Genomic DNA, 19,402 nt, shown 5'->3' with positions numbered 1-19,402 from the left:
TTCTGGGGTCTCTCTGTGTCACTCACCAATGGCAGTCCCAGCCCGGGCCGGGCCCAGGCTGCCGTCCGGAGCCGCGCCCGCAGCGCCTCGGCCACGGGGCCCTGCAGGTTGGGGGGGGGGAACAGCGCCCCCCCCGCACTGGGGGCAGCGGTGCCCGGCGGGGGCCGTGCGGGGGGGCAGCGCCCGAGCCCACCCCGACAGGCAGGGCCAGTGGAACACGTCTGGGGGGAAATGGGGGGTCAGGGACACCCGGGACCCCCTGGAATGCCCCCAGGTCACTCCCAGCCTTCCCTGGAGCCCCCCCCAGGCCCTCCCAGACCCCCCCCAAAGCGCCCCAAATGCCCTCAATTCTGCACCCACCGTAGCAGAGCAGGCGCACGGTGTCCCTGTCCCCCAGCGGCACTGGGCACTGCGGGCTGTCACAGCCCCCCAAAGCCCCCCAAAGCCCCCCGAATCCCCAAATCCCACCGTAGCAGAGCAGGCGCACGGTGTCCCTGTCCCCCAGCGGCGCCTGGCACAGCGGGCACTGCGGGCTGTAGTCGCTGTCCTGCAGCCACTGCAGGTACGAACGCACGATGCACTGCGGGGGACAGGGGGGGTCAGCGCCGATGAGCCCCCCCGGAGCTCCCCGGGACCCCCCGGAGCCCCCAGCCCCACCTTGGGGTGGGCGCTGACCAGGCAGCTCTCGCAGACGTTGACGCGGTGCTCGAAGCAGAAGAGCGTGGTGACGCGGCGCTTGGGGCACTTGCACAGCCCCATGGCGGCCTGGGGGGCTGCAAATGAAACGGGGGATCCTGGGGGGCTGGAAATGGGGGGGGGTCCTGGGGAAGAGTGGTGATGCAGCGCTTGGGGCACTCGCACAGCCCCATGGCGGTCTGGGGGGAAATGGGGGGGTCTGGGAAGCTGAGGGGGTCCGGGGGGCTGGGGAGGCCTGAATTGGGGAGGGGGGGGGGGAACGGTCTCGGGGGCCTGGGGCTTTCCTTGGCCACGAGAACATCCAGGACCCCTCCCCAGAAAAAGCCCCCGAGAAGCTCCTTAGGACCCCTCCCCAGAAGGAGCCCCCCAGAATATCCAGGACCCCTCCCCAGAAGAAGATCCCAAGACCCCCCCACAGGAGAAGCTCCCAGGACCCCTCTCGCCCTCTCCTGCTGCCCGAGACCCCTCAGGAAGTCCCGGGACTCCCCAGAGCCCCCCGCACACCAAGGGGACACCGCAAAGCCGCGCCCGGCGCTCCCCAGGATCCCCCAGCCCCTCCTGCAGCCCCTGGAGCCCCCAGACCCTCCAGGAGCCCCCCAGACACCCCCAAATTTCGCCCCCCCCGCCCCCCACTCACACGTTCCTATGGCGACGCGCTGCCCCGCTGGCGCTTCCGGGTGCGTCGCGTCCTGGGTGGCGTCACCGGCCGCCGCCGCGCGGCCACACCCAACATGGCCGCTCCCCGTGCCTGCCTTGGCGCGCGGCGCGGGGCGATGACGCAACTTCCGGCGGTTCGAACCGCCATGGCGGGAGCTGGTGGCGGGCGGCGCTCGGCGGGGGCGACCCCGAGGGTGAGGGGGGTCCCGGGAGGGTCTGGGGGGTCCCCGAGGGGTGAGGGGGGTCCCGGGAGGGTCTGGGGGGGTCCCCGAGGGGTGAGGGGGGGGTCCCGGGAGGGTCTGGGGGGTCCCCGAGGGGTGAGGGGGGGGTCCCGGGAGGGTCTGGGGGGTCCCCGAGGGGTGAGGGGGGGTCCCGGGAGGGTCTGGGGGGGTCCCCGAGGGGTGAGGGGGGACCCGGGAGGGTCTGGGGGGTCCCCGAGGGGTGAGGGGGGACCCGGGAGGGTCTGGGGGGGTCCCCGAGGGGTGAGGGGGGACCCGGGAGGGTCTGGGGGGGTCCCCGAGGGGTGAGGGGGGGTCCCGGGAGGGTCTGGGGGGTCCCCGAGGGGTGAGGGGGGACCCGGGAGGGTCTGGGGGATCCCCGAGGGGTGAGGGGGGTCTTGGCGGGACTTGGGGGAGTCCCGAGGAGGGGTCTGTGGGAGGCCTGGAGGGGTCCAGGGAGGGGTCTGGGGGGGCTCCTGGGAGCGTCCGGGGGCTCTGGGGGATTTCTTGGAGGCTCGGAGGGCTCCTGGGGGTCGCGCCCCCCCCGTCACCCCCTCCCATCTCCCCCTCCCCAATTTGCAGTGACTCGGAGCAGCTCCCTGCGCTCGGTGGTCTCGGAGCCGCGGGGAGGCCGGAGCCCCCGGGACCCCCGGGACCGCAGCCCCGTGAGTGGGGACCGGGGGGGGGCTGGGGGGGCACCAAGGGGGTGGGGGAGGGGTCCTGGGGGGGTCTCGGAGCTGGGGAGGTTTTCGGGGGGGGTCCCAGGCCGGGTTTTGGGGGGAAGTCTCGGGGCAGCTCTCAGACCCCTCCCCTCCCCCACAGGACTTTGAGCGACCCCGACGGAGCTCCCGGGTGAGCTGGGGGAGGGGGTGGGGGGGGGGTGAGGGGGCGTCCTGGTGGTCCCAGGACCGCTCCCCACACTGACCCCCCCTCTGCCCCTCCCCCACAGCTGCAGAGCCAGAAGGAGAACGGCCCCTCCGCCCCCTTGCGTCCCCCTCCCCCTCCTGCGCCCCCCTCCCCCACCCGTGCCGCCCCCTCCCCCCTGCCCTCCCCCCTCCCCCGTGTCCGTCGCTCCTACAGCCGCCTGGAGGGGGGGGCGGGGGCGTTCAGCCCGCGGGGGGGGCTCCCCCTGAGCCCCCTCCCTCCCAACGTGCCCCTCCCCCCCCCCGAGCCCCTTCCCCCCCCCGCCCCCCCCAGATCCCCCCCCTCGGGCCTCCCCGGCATCGGCCCCCGCCCCCCCCGAGCGCAGGAGGAAGAGGAAGGTGACGCCCATCGATGTGAGTGGCACCCCGGGGCCCGCCCACAGCCCCCCGGGCCCCCCCACACTGCTGGGACCCCCCCCCAGGGACCCCCCCCCCCCCCGGGACCCACCTCTAACCCAGGGACCCCCCCCAGGGACCCCTGCTGCCCCCTCGGACCCTCCTGATCCCCATTTCCCCCCACAGAGCCAACACTGCCCCAGACCCCCCCTTTCCTCCCCCTGACCCCCCCATTCCCCTCGCCCTGCTGCTCCCGGCACCCCCGGGCCCCCTCAGCCCCACACCCCCCCCCACAGACCCCCCCATCTCCCCCTCGCCCCCCCCAGGTGTCGCAGCTGGAGGCCTGGGCCGCCTCCATGAACGCGCTCTTCGAGGAGGCCGAGCGCTTCCACCTGGTTGTGGAGTGACCCCAGACCCACTGAGACCCCCAGAGACCCCCGGAGACCCTCGAGAACTCAAGAGACCCCCAGAGACACCTGGAGACCCCCAGAGACCCTCTCGAGACTGCCAGAGGCCCCTGGAGACCCCCAGGAGATCCCCGGGAGAAGCCCCCAAGACCCCTGGAGACCCCCATGGACACCTGGAGACCCCTGGAAAGCCCCAAGAGCTCAGGAGACACCTGGAGACCCTCATGGGACCCCCGGACCCCCCCCAGTGTGTGAGACCCCCCTCCCCCCCCCCAGTGTGGGACCCTTCCCACATGTGAGGTGAGACCCCCCCGATTTTTGGGACCCCCTCGGGTACGCCCCCCGCCCCCGTTTGTTGTTTTTTCTCAATAAATTCGGGTTTTCCCGCGGCCTCGCTGTGTAATGACGCAGTTTGTGACGTCACAGACCCGCAGAATTCGGTCGCTGTCTCTTTAAGAGCGGGGGGCGTGGCCCTGCTGGAGCCAATCACCGCGCGGTGCGGTGACATCACCTGCCGGAGGGGCGTGGTTCCTGCCAAGCCACGCCCCCGGGGCGCCCAGGACCCCCCCCCAGGAAACCCCCCCGGCCATGGAGCCCCCCCGAGCGGCGCCCCCTCCCCCCGAGCTGGAATTTGGGGGGCCCTGGGGTGAGGGGGGCGGGGGGGGGCGCGACCGGGGCCCTTTCTGGGGAGGGGGCGGGGGGGGGGAGGGGCGTCCTGACCCCCGGGTCCCCTTTTGGAGGGGCGGGGTCCCTTTTTGGGTCTGGGGCCCCTCGGGGAGGGGTGGGGAGTGACCCCTGCCCATTTTTTGGGTGTGGGGTCACACCTGGGGGTCCCCAGGTGCCCTTTTTGGGGAGGGGGGTCTTGCCTGATGGTTGAGGTCCCCATTTTGGGTCTGGGGTCCCCCTAATTTGGGCCTGGGGTCCCCCTAATTTGGGTCTGGGGTCCCACCTATGGGTATCTTGGGTCTGGGGTCCCTGTTTTGGGTCTGGGGTCTCACCTGTGGGTATTTTGGCTCTGGAGTCCCCCTAATTTAGGTCTGAGGTCACACCTGGGGGTATCTTGGGTCTGGGGTCCCCCTGTTTTGGGTCTGGGGTCGTGTTTTGAGTCTGAGGTCTCACCTGTGGGTATTTTGGCTCTGGAGTCCCCCTAATTTGGGTCTGGGGGTCACACCTGGGGGTATCTTGGGTCTGGGGTCCGTGTTTTGGGTCTGGGGGTCTCACCTGCGGGTGTTTTGGGTCTGGGGTCCCTGTTTTGGGTCTGGAGTGTCACCTGCGGGTGTTTTGGGTCTGGGGTCCCCCTGTTTTGGATCTGAGGTCTCACCTGCAGGTGTTTTGGGTCTGGGGTCTCACCTGCGGGTGTTTTTGGGTCTGGGGTCCCCCTGTTTTGGGTCTGGGGTCTCACCTGCGGGTGTTTTGGGTCTGGGGTCTCTCCCCAGGCGTGGGGGCTCTGTTCGCTGCTCCTCCCTTTGGGGCTCGTGGGGGTCGTGAGCGCCACGGTGGGGGAGGGGCGGGGGGGGGTCCTGGGGGGCCCCCCTCCCCCCCCCTGGCCGCGCCCACCCCCCCGCGCTGCGCTGGTGCTGTGCTCGTGGGTGGGGGCGCTCGGGATGGGGGCCCGGAGACCCCCGAGGGTGAGGGGGGTTGGGGGGGGTGTTTGGGGGGCTTCTGGGGAAATTGGGGGGTCTGGGAGGGATTTGGGGGGGATTGGGGCGGTTTGGGGGGGTTTGGGGAGCGGGGATGGGGGATCGGGGCAGGTTTGGGGGGATCTGGGCAGGTTTGGGGGGGATCTGGGCAGGTTTGGGGGGGGGATCTGGGCAGGTTTGGGGGGGATCTGGGCAGGTTTGGGGGGGATTTGGGCAGGTTTGGGGGGATCTGGGCAGGTTTGGGGGGATCTGGGCAGGTTTGGGGGGATCTGGGCAGGTTTGGGGGGGATTTGGGCAGGTTTGGGGGGGATCTGGGCAGGTTTGGGGGGATCTGGGCAGGTTTGGGGGGATCTGGGCAGGTTTGGGGGGATTTGGGCAGGTTTGGGGGGGATCTGGGCAGGTTTGGGGGGATTCTGGGCAGGTTTGGGGGGATTTGGGCAGGTTTGGGGGGGATCTGGGCAGGTTTGGGGGGGATCTGGGCAGGTTTGGGGGGATCTGGGCAGGTTTTGGGGGGGATCTGGGCAGGTTTGGGGGGATCTGGGCAGGTTTGGGGGGATCTGGGCAGGTTTGGGGGGGATCTGGGCAGGTTTGGGGGGATCTGGGCAGGTTTGGGGGGGGGATCTGGGCAGGTTTGGGGGGGATCTGGGCAGGTTTGGGGGGGATCTGGGCAGGTTTGGGGGGGGGATCTGGGCAGGTTTGGGGGGATCTGGGCAGGTTTGGGGGGATCTGGGCAGGTTTGGGGGGGATCTGGGCAGGTTTGGGGGGGGATCTGGGCAGGTTTGGGGGGATCTGGGCAGGTTTGGGGGTGGATCTGGGCAGGTTTTGGGGGATCTGGGCAGGTTTGGGGGGATCTGGGCAGGTTTGGGGGGGATCTGGGCAGGTTTGGGGGGATCTGGGCAGGTTTGGGGGGGGGATCTGGGCAGGTTTGGGGGGATCTGGGCAGGTTTGGGGGGGATTTGGGCAGGTTTGGGGGGGATCTGGGCAGTTTGGGGGGGATCTGGGCAGGTTTGGGGGGGGGGATCTGGGCAGGTTTGGGGGGGGGGATCTGGGCAGGTTTGGGGGGGATCTGGGCAGGTTTTGGGGGGATCTGGGCAGGTTTGGGGGGGATCTGGGCAGGTTTTGTGGGGGGGGATCTGGGCAGGATTGCGGGAGATCTGGGCAGGTTTGGGGGGGATTTGGGCGGGTTTGGGGGGGGATCTGGGTTGTCACGGTGGGGGTTAGGGGGTCTCGGGGGCTCAGGTGCTGTTGGGGGGGCTCCGGGGGGTCCCACGGGGGTCTCAGGGTGACGCCGCTGTCCCCCCAGAGCCCCGGTGACCCCCCAGGACCCCTCCGGGACCTCGGCTGTGAGTGGGGGCTGCTCGGGGGGGGGTCTCTGGGGGGGCTTCGAGCTCAGGGCCGCTCGGGGGGTCCTGGGGGGGTCCAGGGTCCGTTCAGGTCCTTTGGGGGGGGTTTGGGTGCGGGCGGGGGGCTCGGGGGGTCCCCTCGGGGTCAAAGGGAGGCTCGGGGGTCGTGGCCCTCACTGGGGGGTCCCCCCGGGGGTCGCCCCCCTCACTCACAGGCCGCTGTCCCAGGGCTGCTGTTGCTGGGGGGGGCCCTGGGGGGGTCGCTGGCCCTGGGGGTCCCCCTGCCCCCCCTGTGCCCCCTCCTCCCCCCGCTGGCCGCGGCCGCCTCCAGCGTCGCCTTCGGCCTCGCCCTCCTCATCCTCGCGCGGCGGCGGCTGCGGGGCGGCGGCACCGGTGAGCGGGGGGGTGGGGGGAAAATTGGGGTCTGGGGGGAAATTGGGGGTCTGGGGGCGAAATTGGGGGGGAAATGGGGGGGAATTGGGGGTCCGTGGGGGGAGGTTGGGGGACTGGGGGGGAATTTGGGGTTTTGGGGGGGAAATTGGGGTTTGGGGGGGAACTGGGGTCCTGGGGGGTAATTGGGGGCAGAATTGGGGTCCTGGGGGATTTTGGGGGGTCCTGGGGGGGTCCCGGGGGTGCTGAGTCCGTGCTCCCCCCCCCCCCCCAGGACACCCCGTGTATGAATTCTTCGTGGGGGAGGAGCGGGGACCCCCCTGGAGCCCCCCGAGAATCTGAACTGGGAGCGGGTCGGCTCTGCGCCTGGGTACGGGGGAGAACTGGGGGGGCTGGGAGGGAACTGGCAAACTGGGGGGGGAATGGGGGGAACTGGGAGGGAATGGGGAAACTGGGGGGGGAATGGGGGGAATGGGGAAACTGGGGGGGAATGGGGGGGAATGGGGAAACTGGGCAAACTGGGGGGGACTGGGGGGAATGGGGGGAACTGGGCAAACTGGGGGGAATGGGGGGAACTGGGAGGGACTGGGGGGGGGAACTGGGAGGGACTGGGGGGGCTGGGGGCTGGAACTGGGGAAACTGGGAGGTGACTGGAGGGGAACTAGGGGAGAGACTGGGAGCAGAGCGCAGGAGATTAACGAGCTCTTCTCCCTCTGTCCCCCCAATGTGTCCCCATTGTGTCCCCCCAGTTCCTGGTGCTCTCGGCGGCCCTGGGGGAGCAGCAGCGCCTTTGGGGCTCCCCCTCGCTGCCCCTGGCGCTCGTGGCGGCCGGCGCAGGGGGGGGCGGTGCTGCGGCGGCTCAGGGTGGGGGGGGGGCACGGGGGGGGGACACGGTGAGGGCAGTGGGGGTGAGCGTGGGGGGGCACGTGGGGGGGGCACATGGGGGCGGTGCTGCAGCGGCCAGGGTGGGGGGGGGGCAGTGGGGTGGGGTCTCCAGGGGGGTTTTGGGATGTGTTTTGGGGTAGGGGGTGTGTTTGGGTATCCAGGAGGTTTTTGGGGTTTTTTGGGATGTGTTTGGGGTGGGGCGGGGGGTGCGGGATACCCCTAGGGAATTTTTGGGGTGTGTTTGGGGGGGTTTTGGAGTGCCTTTGGGGTGGGGGGGGGTTATGGGGTGTGCTTGGGTCTCCAGAGGAATTTTGGGGTCCCCGGGGGGGTATTTTGGGGTGTGTTTATGGGTGGGGGGTCTGTGGGGGTCTCACCTCTCGCCTCTCCGCAGGAGCTGAGCGTGAGTCCTGCCCCTGGCCCCGGGGGGTTCCTGGGGCTCTTTGGGGGTCTCGCCTGGGGCCCTTTCGGGGGTCCCCTCCCGGCGCTGCTGCTGCTGAGGAGACCCCAGCAGGGGCTGGGGGGCGCCGGGGGGGCGGCCTGTGGGGGGCTCTACGGTGGGCATGGGGGGCACTGGGGGGATTTTGGGGGAATTGGGGGCATTTGGGGGGCACTGGAAGAGATTTGGGGGGTACTGGGGGGATTTGGGAGGAATTGGGGGCAAGTGGGGGGAATTGGAGGAGATTTGGGGGGTACTGGAAGAGATTTTGAGGGAAATTGGGGGGATTTGGGGTCAATGGGAACACCAAGGATTAATTGGGGATTATTTGGGGGAATTAGGGGGGTGGGCAGGATCGGGGTGGGGCGGGTTCAGGGGAACTGGGGGGCTTTGGGGGGGGTCCCTGAGGAGCTCGGGGCAGTTTAGGGGGGCCCTGACATCCCCCTCCCCTCCCGTTCCCCCCCAGCTCTGGGCTTGTGGATCTTCCACGGCGCCACCACCCAGAGGAGCCTCTTCAGCCGCGACCCCCGAGACCCCCGGGTGGCCGGTGAGACCCCCCGGGGCCGGGACACCCAAACGGCCGCGGATCCCCAAACGCAGGACCCCCCAAATCCCTGTTCCACCCTCTCCCCAGGTCTCGCCACGGTTCCCACGGCCACGGGGCAGCTGCTGCTGGCCGGGGGCTGGTGGGGGCTCGTGCGACGCCCCGATGACCTCGGGGAGCTGCTGATGGCCTTGGGCTGGACCCTGCCCTGCGGTGAGACCCCCAAAACCCCGTGTCCCTCCCAGACACCTGAGCCTCCCAAAACCCCGCCGGGGTGCCCCTCCTTCCCTGGGGTCACCCCAAAACCCCGTGTCCCTTCCTCCCAGACACCTGAGCCCCCAAAGTCCTGTGTCCCCCCCAGATAGATGCATGAGCCCCCCAAAACCCCCTGTCCCTCTCTCCCAGATACCTGAGCCCCCCAGAACCCCGTGTGCCTCCCTGCCACACACCTGAGCCCCCAAAGCCCCGTGTCCCACCGTGTCCCCAGCTCTGAGCCGCCCCTGTCCCCCCAGGTCTGTCCCCACCGCTGCTGCTGCTCCTGGCGGGGGCGGCGCTCCGGGAGCTCCGGGCTCTGCAGGGGGAGCGGCGGCAGCGGCGCCGCTTTGGGGGGGCCTGGGGGGGGCTGTGCCAGCGCGTGCCGCACCGCCTGCTGCCCCTGCTCTACTGAGGGCCCCCGAGACCCCCGGGATGGCCCACATTGCCTGTGGGACCCCCAAGGCCTCCCCAAGTGCCCCCGGGACCCTCCTGGCATCGCCCACATTGCCTGCGGGACCCCCAAGGCCCCCCGAGACCCTCCTGGGATTGCCAACATTCCCGGTGGGACCCCCAAGGCCCCCCCCGGGATTGTCCACATTGCCTGTGGGACCCCCAAGGCCCCCCTGGGACCCTCCTGGGCTCACCCAGATTTCCTGTGGAACCCCCCAAGGCCCCCCCATCTACTGAGGGCTCCTCCAAGACCCCTCCCCGGGACCCTCTGGGGATCATCCCCATTGCTTGTGGGACCCCCAAGGCCCCCCCCAATCTATTGAAGCACCTTTGGAACCTCCCCATCTCAACTCCCGTGTGGTTGTTTCACCTCCCCATCTCAACTCCCGTGTGGTTGTTTCACCTCCCCATCTCAACTCCCGTGTGGTTGTTTCACCTCCCCATCTCAACTCCCGTGTGGTTGTTCCTATTTAATGTGGATGTTTCTAATTAATGGCCAATCACAGTCCGGCTGTCCCGACTGTCTCGGTCAGTCACAAGCCTGTTATCATTCTTTTTCTATTCTTAGCCAGCCTTCTGATGAAATCCTTTCTTCTATTCTTTTAGTAAAGTTTTAATGTAATATATATCATAAAATAACATACCGACCCTTCTGAAACATGGAGTCAACGTTCTCGTGTCTTCCCTCCCATCCTGAGACCCCAGCGAGCACCACCACCCCACACTCCCACTCCCCACCGTTTACTGGCACTGCCGGGACCTCTCCCATCAACTGAGGGGCCCCCTGGGACCCCCCACACCCGCCGAGAGTGGGGACGTCCATCAGTCCTGTCCCTTAATGAGCAGCTTTTCTGGAAGTTCATTAATCCTGTTCCTTAAGGAGCAACTTTCCCGGACAGTAATCAGTCCTGTCCCTTAATGAGCAGATTTCCCGGATGTGAATCAGTCCTGTCCCTTAAGGAGCAGTTTTCCAAGTCCCGGTTCTCTGGACGTTCATCAGTCCTGTCCCTTGACCAGCGGATTCTCTCTCGGGCCGTTTCCTTGCCGTCTGCCCATCTCAGTCCAGCTCCTCGATCAGCCGCCGACCCTGCACCCCCCTGTCAGCCGGGGGCGGCCGGGGACCCCCGAAACCCTCCTCAACCCCGTCCCTGACCAGCCAGGGTACCCGATCCTCCTGCCCCTCCCTGGGGGACGGCCGAGGCCCTCCCCAGACCTTCTCCAGCCCCTCCCTGATTTCGGCCACCGCCGCCTCCTCCGCGGCCACCTCGGCGTGAACCGCCCGCGCCTCCCGGGCGAGCTGGGCGAGCTCCTCGGGGGCGCCGCGGCTCCAGCTCAGCAGGAACCCGACCTTCCTGCGCGCCGCTCGGAAGCGGCTCCGCTCAGGGGGCGGCAGCGCCCGCGCCCCCGCCTTCAGCAGCCGCCACAGGTGCCACAAAGCTGCCGCCACGTCGGCGCCGGGGTCGCGACTATCGCGACCCTCCAGCAGCTGCGCCACGGCCAGGAGCGCGCCGCTGTCGCCGAGCGGGCTCAGGGGCAGCCCCGCGGCGCGGGCGTCGCGCCGGGCGCTCAGCAGCGCCTCGGCCGTGCTGCCGAAGGGGCGGCGGGCGCGGAGCGCGGCCGAGGCGGCGATGGCGGCCGCGGGGAGCTCGGGCAGCAGCGTCTCGTCCCCGCCGTGCAGGCTCAGCGCGAAGGCGTAGCCGAACAGCGCGTTCGGCAGCTGGAACCGCACCAAGGGCGACGGGGCCGCGGCACGGAGGGCGCTCAGCGGCGGCACCGAGGCCGGGACGGGCGGCGCGGGGCCGGGCCGGCCTTCGCCACCCTCCTCATCCTCCTCCTCGACCCCCGAGCCACCGCCGAGTTCCTCCACTGGCCCCCGCCCGCGCCACCACCACGGCCGCCACTGCGGCAGCAGCGCCGCGGCCTCCCCGGAACTCAGCAGCTGCCGGAACCCGTCGCGCTCCGCCTCGCTCAGCTGCTCCCACAGCCCGCGGCCCACAGGCCGCGCTGGATCCCCGGGCTCGCGTAGGTCGCGCAGCCCGGGCGGCGCGGGACCCCGGGGGGGAGAATTGCGCTCGGCGCGCAGCGCCTCAAGAACCTGGTCGCGGTAAAAGGCCTCGGCGCAGGGGCCGTGGGCGCGGTAGCAGCGCAGGGAGCAGAGGCGGCGGTGACAGCGCGGGCATGTGTAGGACGCCGCGGAGGCGCTGCAGAACCCACACGAACCGTCCGCCACCTCCGCCGCCATGGCGGCGTCTGAGGCCGGCGCGGGGGCCGGGCCCCCGAGGCGATTGGCCAATCAGGGCTCGCAGTCTGGGTGTCCCCGTCCGTTCGTCGCCTTCCGCCGAGCTCCGCCGCTCGGGTTTTTCCGTCCCCGCTCGGGTCCTTTCGCTGACCGCGCCCTCTCCGCCATTCGGGCATCTCCGGCAACACTCGGCTCTTTTCGCCGCCCACCTCCGAACCAGACCCCTTTCGCTGTAACTAGTTAATTAACGCTCCCCCTAATTAGCACCCTATGACAGAGCCTGCCAGGAGAGGAGGGACCAGGGCAGAGGGTGCTCTGGGTGCGAGATGAGGGGGAAGGATGAGCGGGATCCCCCAGGCAAAAATTTTTTACAATTGCAGGGGAAGGGCATTCCCCCTTAATTTTAAAAAAACTTTTTTTCATCATTGGAGAGATTTAAAGTGAGGAAAACCCCTCTTTTCCCAATACTTAAGGAGAATGAATTAAAGGGTAGAAGCTATTTATTTACCATTGTATTAGTTTCAGTAGAGGTTACTGCCCCATTTCCTCTTGTTAAGGGGTTCACTGGAAGGAAGCTCTGCCTTTTTCAGCATTTTAAGGGTTTAAAACTACATTTCAGAGCACTTCTTTCTGTGCAGTAAGACCAAGTATCTCAGAGAAGGGTGAGCCTGGCATGCACTTAATCCTTACACTGCCTGGGAGGCTTTTATTTTTCTTATTTTTACTTATAATATAGATAGACTGAATTAGAGGTCCCAAGGAAACTTAGATTATTCATATCATTAGTATTCTTCTCCATCTAGCTTAGTTACACGGGAAGTACCACTTAGTAGCCACTAAGGAATAATTATGTAAGTTAACAGCAAGTTACCCAATTTATCTAGCTATGCTACCTAAACACAAAGTTTTATATCTTACCAGTTTCCTGTTCTTCTGCTCCAAGTAGTTGTTGCAAAAGGAAAGTGCTGTTGTTTTTCTGAAGAGTTTTCTTCTATGACAAGCCCTTTACTGCCCTTGAATGTGAGTCAGAGGAGCCAAACAGCTGCAGCTGCTCTGAGGGCTTTTATACCGGGTGGGATTCACCCCCCCCCCCCCCTCCCTTTTCCCGGGTGCCATGGGAACGAGAGGCGGGCACCATCAGGGGTATATTAACCCCAGCCGTGGCTGAGGGGCTTCATTCCCTCTCTGGGATGTGCTGGGGCAAGCGCTCTTCTCTCATTTCAGCGAAGAGGCTCTTTCAGCTCATCTCAGCTTGTTTCCAGCAGGTGTTTCTGGGCATCTAAAGCAACCGAGGCTTTGAAGATACTGTGAGGAAAACAGTATGGAATTTAAGTTTGAGGTTTTGGATTGCGTGTTGAGGAGTGGTAAGGTGCTTTTGTAATTTTTGGTTTTGCTGGTTTTGGTTTTTTTTTTTTTTTTTTTTTTGGTTGGATTTTTCTGAGGGTTTTTTGGGGCTTTTTTTTTGTTTTCTGGTTGGTTTTGTTTTGTTTTTGTTTTGTTTTTTTATCTTTTGTGTTTGGGGGATTTGGTTTTTGGGGTTTTTCTGGGGTTTTTGTTAGTTTTTGGGGACTTTTGGGCATTTGTTTGTTTTAAGGGTTTTTTTTGTTTTCTTTTTTTTTTTTTTTTTTAGTTTTCGTGGGTTTTTTGTTTGTTTTATTTTTGGTTTTTTTTTTGTTATCAGGTTTTTGTTGTTTGTTTGTTTTTTAGGCTTTTGAGGAGTGCAACTTGCTGAAATTCCAGGTTGTATCAAACAAAAGGCTTTTTTCAGCAGATGCATCATGTCATAAGAGGGATCTGCCCAGTGTCAAGGATGATGTTTGAGATTGAGGCTTCAGGGGAGTTGAGGATTGTAATTAGGAGAGGGAGGGTGAGCAGGTATCCAGTTAGGGGTTATTGTGGTTGTGTCTGGTACGGGGGTTGAAGGCAGCAGGGTGAGAAAGGGAATTTATTTGTTTATTTGGGGGAAATAAAAAAAAAAAAGCCTTTCCCCTAAGGCTTCTCAAAAGCATAGCAGAGGCATTCCCATGTCTTAGAGCACACAAGGTCAGCCACTGCACTCACAGCAATGCCATTTAACTTTGCCTTTCTCTTACCCAGGTACCACCCCTAATGAAGGCCACAGCCTTGGAATCAGGATGAAGCTGGAGCCTGAGGGAGCCAGGCACACTCAGGAAAGGGCAAGTAGCTGCCTTGCAGGGATTTGGCCCACATAACTCTGGACTCACACTTTGGTTTTTGTTTTCTTCATTGTTGCTGACCGAGAGGCTCCTCGGCGCTCACGAGGCCCTCCGAGGCAGACTCATTTCAGGTGCAGCATGGATTCACATCACTGATCTTCCAAAAGATAAGTCGGGGGCCATGGCCTGGAGATGGGAGCGTAGCAGGTTGGGAGTTCTTGGGACAGGGTTAAAAATCAGCAGAGGGAAAAGCAAACTTCTGCAAGGGCCTCTTAGGACAGCTAAAGGGAGAGGCTCTGCTTTTGATGGCAGCTTTCAGGCGGGCAGTGCAGAACAGCTCTGGTCTGTGTCGTGTTGTCCCTTGTTGTGTGTTCCCTAGTGTGTCTTTGGGGTCCCTTTTGCCTTCTCCCCTCGAGGCCCTCACCACAGGCATGATGTGTCGTGTTTCATGTCCCCCTGTTTGTCACGTTCTGTGTCACGGGTGTGTGCACACATTTGTGCCAGAGCTGTTCTGCCCTGCCCCACAGCCTGGTGCAATAGGGGAGGGCCCGGGGACTTGGAATTTGTAATGGGGGGTGTAGTTGGACTCTAGATGGGATTTGTAGATGGACACAGGATATCTGGAGCTCTTCAGTTATCCTGCAACAGTGTGACTCTTGTCTTAAATTTTTTTTCAGCTTCAGATGGATTAAATCTGTGCCAGAGGTCCCTATCCCAAGTGAGGGGATTCCCCTGAGCAGGTGAGGCCCCATTTGTCTCTGCAGCAGAAGTGTATGTGGTGGCCCCGTTACAGCACTGTTCTTTGCCTTTCTTTTTAGGAAATGAATCTGGGTACCAGCCGTCAAGGTGAGCAGTGGAGAGAAGTATTGTTATTGCTCGGCTCTCAATTTCTGCTGCAGCTCTAAGTTTCCATTCTTGTTTTTGCACTTTAGGCAATCCACTCTGAGCAGGCCAAGCCCCCCTCACCACCTGGCCAATGCACTGGGTTTGCTGCATGTGTCAGCCCTGTGGGTGCATTACAGGACCTGATGATGAAGCCCTGAACTTTTCTATTTAAAGGTGCCATCCTGGTGGCCTTTGGCAACTGCCATGGAGTTGCGGTGAGTCAGGGCAGCAGGGAGGAGGAGTGAGGGTCCACTCAGGTTTCAGCCATGGGAAATCACCTCATCTTCTCTTAACCCAGGTACCCCCTGTGACGACGGCCTCGGTCTCTGAGCATGCCCGAAGCGTGCGGCCCGAGCAGCTGGGCATTCCTAGGAGCATGGTGAACAGCAGACTGCTGGGGTTTTGGGCAATGGGCTGCCATGATCTGGCACTGATGTTTGGTTTTCTTTAATACAGCTGTCTGAGAGACACCAGCCCGGTGGCAGCAGGACCTTCCCAGCTGACGAGGTGGCCTTTCTATGCACCTGACAGGGACCAGCATCCTCAGATTATTGAGAGATAAGTAGAGGGCTGTGACCCACAGAGGGGATGAAAGCAGGGTGCTGGTTTGGGAATTACTGGGAGGGGTTTTTGATTCAGCTTTGGAGGTGGGAGGTGTACATGAAGTGGCCCCTTAGGCCCCATAAAAGCAAAGTCTCACTTTTGATGACAGTGCTGAGGTGTGCAGCAGGGCAGAGCAGTCCCGGTGTGTCTTGTGTCACTTGTCTATTGTGCATTATGTGTTGTTTGTGTATCTCATGTCTTTTACCTTAGGCCTTTGAGGGGCCTGTCAGAAACCCTGGCATCCTTGTTAGCATCTGTGATCTCTGCATTCCTTGGCCTGGCACCCAGGCCATAGAACTTTGGACTGGGGAGCTCAGACAGGCATCAGACTCTCTTCTCTCTTTGGAAGCATTCATTCAGATGTCTTTTCAGGTCTTGTTCTGAGCTGTATGGACAGCTATACCCCACCTGGATCCATTATGGTGGATTAGGACTTGTAAGAATATGAGTGCAGGTAGAGGCTTCTGACCATAGGATTCCTGGGCATCCACCTTTGCTGTTCTTGGAACAAATCATTCAGTTAGCATCTTCTTCCTCCAGGGTTCTCTGAGCCTCATCAGCTCACCATCAGTCTCAGCTCACTCATCTTCTTTAGCATTCTCTCAGCCTCGCAGCCATTTTCCTTGCCTAGAGGTTTCTGTTCCTGTTGTGTCCCCATTGTCTGTCACGTCCTGTCCTGTGTTGCTGGTGTCTGCACACATTTGTGCTGGAGCTGCTCTGCCCTGCCGCATAGCCTGGTGCAATCGGAGAAGTCCCAGGGACTTGGAATTTGTAATGTGGGGTGCAGTCGGACTCTAGATGGCGTTTGTAGATGGACACAGGATATCTGGAGCTCTTACCTTATCCTGCAGTAGTTTGACTCTTGTCCTAACTTGTTTTTCCCATTCAGATGGATTAAATCTGTGCCAGAGGTCCCTATCCCAAGTGAGGGGATTCCCCTGTGTTGTGGTGTGCTGTATTGTCCCATTTTGGCCTTCCAGGTCACTTTCCCAGGTGTGCCTATGTCTCTCTCCCTTCCCCCTTACCCCCATGCTGAGTGAGTCCTGTCACTCAGACCTAACGTTCCAGCAAGGCGTCGTGTGGTTGGTCAAGTTTAAAGGATGCCCCTATGCCCAGAGGTCATTGGCCTGTCTGGGTGTCATCTTCCCCTGAGACCCTGCCCCTCTCACCTGGTTGGTGGCTCACCTGTACCTCCCCTCCCCCTGTCCCTGAGCTTAAAAAGGTGATCAGACCATGCGGTCTTCGTTCTGTTGGAGCAGGTCCTCACGTTCAGACCTCTGTAACTATGGAATAAACCTCTGGACATTAAACCCTCCAGCAGAATCCTCTCCTTTTTCTCTTCACCATCGCCTGAAGCTATCCCTCCTGAGGTAACGGGGTCCCTTACAAGCCTGGACTTGTTCAGTGCCCAGCTGCAACCACCAGCAAGCCGAGGTATCTCTGCGGTGATACACCGCAGTTGCTGCCTTTGGCCCAGCAGCGAGGGTCAGACTGGCCCAGGCACAATCTAACTGGTAATATTGGGAGCCTTTTTTTTTTTCCAATATTTGGCGTCCCTGAGGCGGGCAAAGCGACTCTGCAGCCGAAGACAGACCTGCAGTGCCTTGGAGAAGCTTCTGGCAGCCGTGCATCCAGCTGAAAGGGGCTTTGGTTTATTCGCCCTCGGCTAGAGACTTAGGGAATATTCCCAGAAGAAGTTTCGTGGACTGTTCGGCGCCTCTGGAAAGCCCAGCTCCTTTCTGGTGAGCAGATTTTCCAGAGGGAGGACAGGGTAGCCTCTCTCGCCCAAGAGAGGTCCTGTTCCGGTGAAGAGACCTGCCTGTACCCAGCCAGCTACAGCTTCCATTTTGGGTGAGTATCTCTGCTCTCGGTAGGGCAGGATCTCAAAAACAGACTCTGCCGTGAGTTCTGTTCCTTTTTGCATTTGCATTTTTGGCTGCGCAGCCCCACAGACGGGAATTCATTGATTTCTAGCTATTAGCTTTCTGCCGCGTGTTTTGCTGTCTTTTCGAATTCGCGCGGGAGCTCTCTCTCTCTTCCTTTTGGCTCTGCAAGCTCGGCTCTTTCCACGTGGTCGGGAGATCTCTCTCTCTCTGTGCGGGGGAGGGGGGGCTCTCGGCTCTCTTGCCGCGGGGGATCCCTCTCTCTCTCTCTCTCTGTGGAGGAAGGGGGGTTCTCTGCACACGCGGCGCGGGGGGCCCCGGTTTCGGCTTGCCACGTGGCGTGGCTGCTCTCCCTGCTCCGCGGGGGGCCTGCATTCCACGGCGGGGGAGGCTTTGTTTCTGCCTCTGCTCGGCAGGGCGTGCCCTGCTGCTGCTGCCCGAGAATTTTAAAAGCGGTAAATACAGCTGCATTGTGAAGCTTTTGTCGGCTCGTTATCCCTTTCCATCTGTGGTTTTTTTTTGAAATCGGTGGCTGATTTTAGCTTTGTTTTTGGTCAGGCAGGATTTAGTACTTTGCTTTTTACATCTAACATGGGTTTGAAACTCAGCATTGTACAAAAAGGAGTGTATTATAATATTGTAAGCATTTTGGACAGTGGTAATGTTAAGTTCTCTAAAGGAAAATTGAAACAGTTTATAAGATGGCTTTTCCTCCACTTCCCACAAATCTCCCCTGAAGAAATCCACAATATTCAATTCTGGGATAAAGTTGGAAATGAATTGATAACCTTAGGACAATCTAGCAATGCCCCCTCAGCTAAATTTGTGTTTTGGAGTTTACAAATTCGTACAGCATTGCTCAAACAAAAGGAAATGGAGAAAAAGCCAAATGTAAAGCCATGTACCTCTACTCTCCCTGTTTCTCCCTCTCCTAGTTCTAAAACCCCTAAACCTCTTTCCCCAAAACTTAGTATTTTAAACAGATCAAACTCATTGGGAAGTCGACGCCCAAATTCTGTTGAAATGCCTGAGTTGCCCTCTCCACAAGGCCAGGCTGCGTGGAACCTTTCCCAATCCCTTGTGTCCCATCCTCAGAAACCCATAGCACGTGTTAGCTTTGCAGAGAGCAGTGTTACCCAAAATGGCCCCCAGTCCCTAGGGGGTCCACAAGATGGTGGATGCCACGTGGCATCTTCCCAAACCTGGTCTTCTTCTTCCCAAAATCCCCTTAAGCATCCCAAAACTCCAGCCCCATCCCCCTCTCCTCCTGTTCCTCGTGACACCTTTCCTCCTCCCCCTCCCTTTCCTGCAATACCCTCAGCTCCACCCCTCTACTCCTCCCAGGGGGCGTCTGCTGATGTGATGTCACCAGGTATCCCCGCCCCCTGCCAGCCCCTTGACCCCGCCCCTTGTTCCCACGGTTTCCCCGCCCCTTGCCGGCCCCCTGTCCCCGCCCCCTGTCCCCGTTGCGTCCCCGCCCCCTCCCCGGGTTCCCACGGTGGGGACACACCCACTGCCATCCCCCAAACCTGTGTCTGTGATCCCAATGCTTCTGTTTCAAGGGATACAGAGCAGGGAACAGCAGACCCAATGCATAGTCCCATGTTGTCACTGGCTCCTGTTACCTTTCAGCCTGCTGCTCAGGGGGGAGCAGCTCCAACTGCTAATTGGAGTTATTTTGGACGGCAATTGATTAAAGAGATCTGTAAGTCTCATAAAGAATATGGTCCACACAGTCCATATTTCCGTGGCCTTTTAAATTCTGAATTGAGTAGGACTGTAGTGATTCCACATGATTTAAAACAGCTTTTTTCCTGTCTAATGACCTCCACGGAATTTAAATTATGGGGAATAGCATGGAAACAAATGCTGAATGATGCTCTCCCAGGCTTGCATGCTGATCCAAACACAGCCAAAGACAACAGTGGTAACCCTATCACCATTGAGCACCTCTGTGGTGAGGGCCAATGGTCTTCTCCCTCGATCCAAGCTACTGCAATTCCTGCAGAAACACTCGAAAAAGTAAAGGAAGCAGCTGAAAAAGCGTTCTTTTCCCTACAACCTGAGGGGCCTTTTGAGCCCTATAGTAAAATTAAACAGCTACCATCAGAGCCTTTTTTGAAATTTGTAGAAAGGTTAACTAGAGCTATTGAAATACAAGTTAAAAAAGAGAATGCTAGGGAAGCAATTTTAGAAGAAATGGCGTTTACAAATGCAAATAATCAGTGTCAAGCGGCAATCCTCAGCCTTCCTCTCGAACCTACCCCTACGTTAAAGGACATGCTCCTAGTGTGTAACAGGAAAGTGCCTCTGATGAGTGTGGCTGAAGATACCAGACCAAGGCTGCTGCCAAGACCACCTCAGCGTGTCGCCATTGCCAGCCCTGCGCCTTTCCCCTCAGCACAGCAGTACCCTGGGCAGCAGCGGAGACCAGC

At 61.6% G+C, this 19,402-nt stretch overlaps 3 protein-coding genes and 1 long non-coding RNA gene across 4 annotated transcripts; 2 read left to right on the top strand and 2 right to left on the bottom strand.

Annotated features, from left to right (window-relative positions):
- Positions 1-14: 14 nt before the first annotated feature.
- ZFPL1 (zinc finger protein like 1) lies at positions 15-1,394 on the bottom strand (the record flags this gene model as incomplete). The annotated part of the gene is given in 5 exon segments (XM_063182383.1): positions 15-134; positions 136-221; positions 469-580; positions 658-773; positions 1,334-1,394. Coding segments are annotated over 4 exon segments (420 nt in total), but the record flags the coding sequence as incomplete, so codon positions are not given.
- Positions 1,395-2,158: 764 nt separating this feature from the next.
- LOC134433560 (uncharacterized) lies at positions 2,159-2,550 on the top strand. Its single transcript, XR_010031626.1, has 3 exons — positions 2,159-2,236; positions 2,394-2,423; positions 2,521-2,550. It is a non-coding gene; the product is annotated as an uncharacterized LOC134433560 (long non-coding RNA).
- A 1,275-nt stretch (positions 2,551-3,825) lies between these two features.
- On the top strand, positions 3,826-9,142 carry LOC134433567 (delta(14)-sterol reductase TM7SF2-like). The gene is made up of 9 exons (XM_063182384.1): positions 3,826-3,883; positions 4,674-4,733; positions 6,449-6,613; positions 6,885-6,907; positions 7,360-7,503; positions 7,887-8,049; positions 8,398-8,478; positions 8,566-8,688; positions 8,988-9,142. The coding sequence occupies exons 1-9, from the start codon at positions 3,826-3,828 to the stop codon at positions 9,140-9,142; spliced, it is 972 nt and encodes a 323-aa protein (XP_063038454.1).
- A 626-nt stretch (positions 9,143-9,768) lies between these two features.
- Positions 9,769-12,477, bottom strand: ZNHIT2 (zinc finger HIT-type containing 2). The gene has a single exon (XM_063182380.1). The coding sequence runs from the start codon at positions 11,420-11,422 to the stop codon at positions 10,238-10,240; it is 1,185 nt and encodes a 394-aa protein (XP_063038450.1). The 5' UTR covers positions 11,423-12,477; the 3' UTR covers positions 9,769-10,237.
- Positions 12,478-19,402: the final 6,925 nt, after the last annotated feature.

Source organism: Melospiza melodia, unplaced genomic scaffold (assembly GCF_035770615.1).
Source record: "Melospiza melodia melodia isolate bMelMel2 unplaced genomic scaffold, bMelMel2.pri scaffold_204, whole genome shotgun sequence".
Lineage (NCBI taxonomy): Eukaryota > Metazoa > Chordata > Aves > Passeriformes > Passerellidae > Melospiza > Melospiza melodia.
This window is presented reverse-complemented; position numbering and strand designations above follow the sequence as displayed.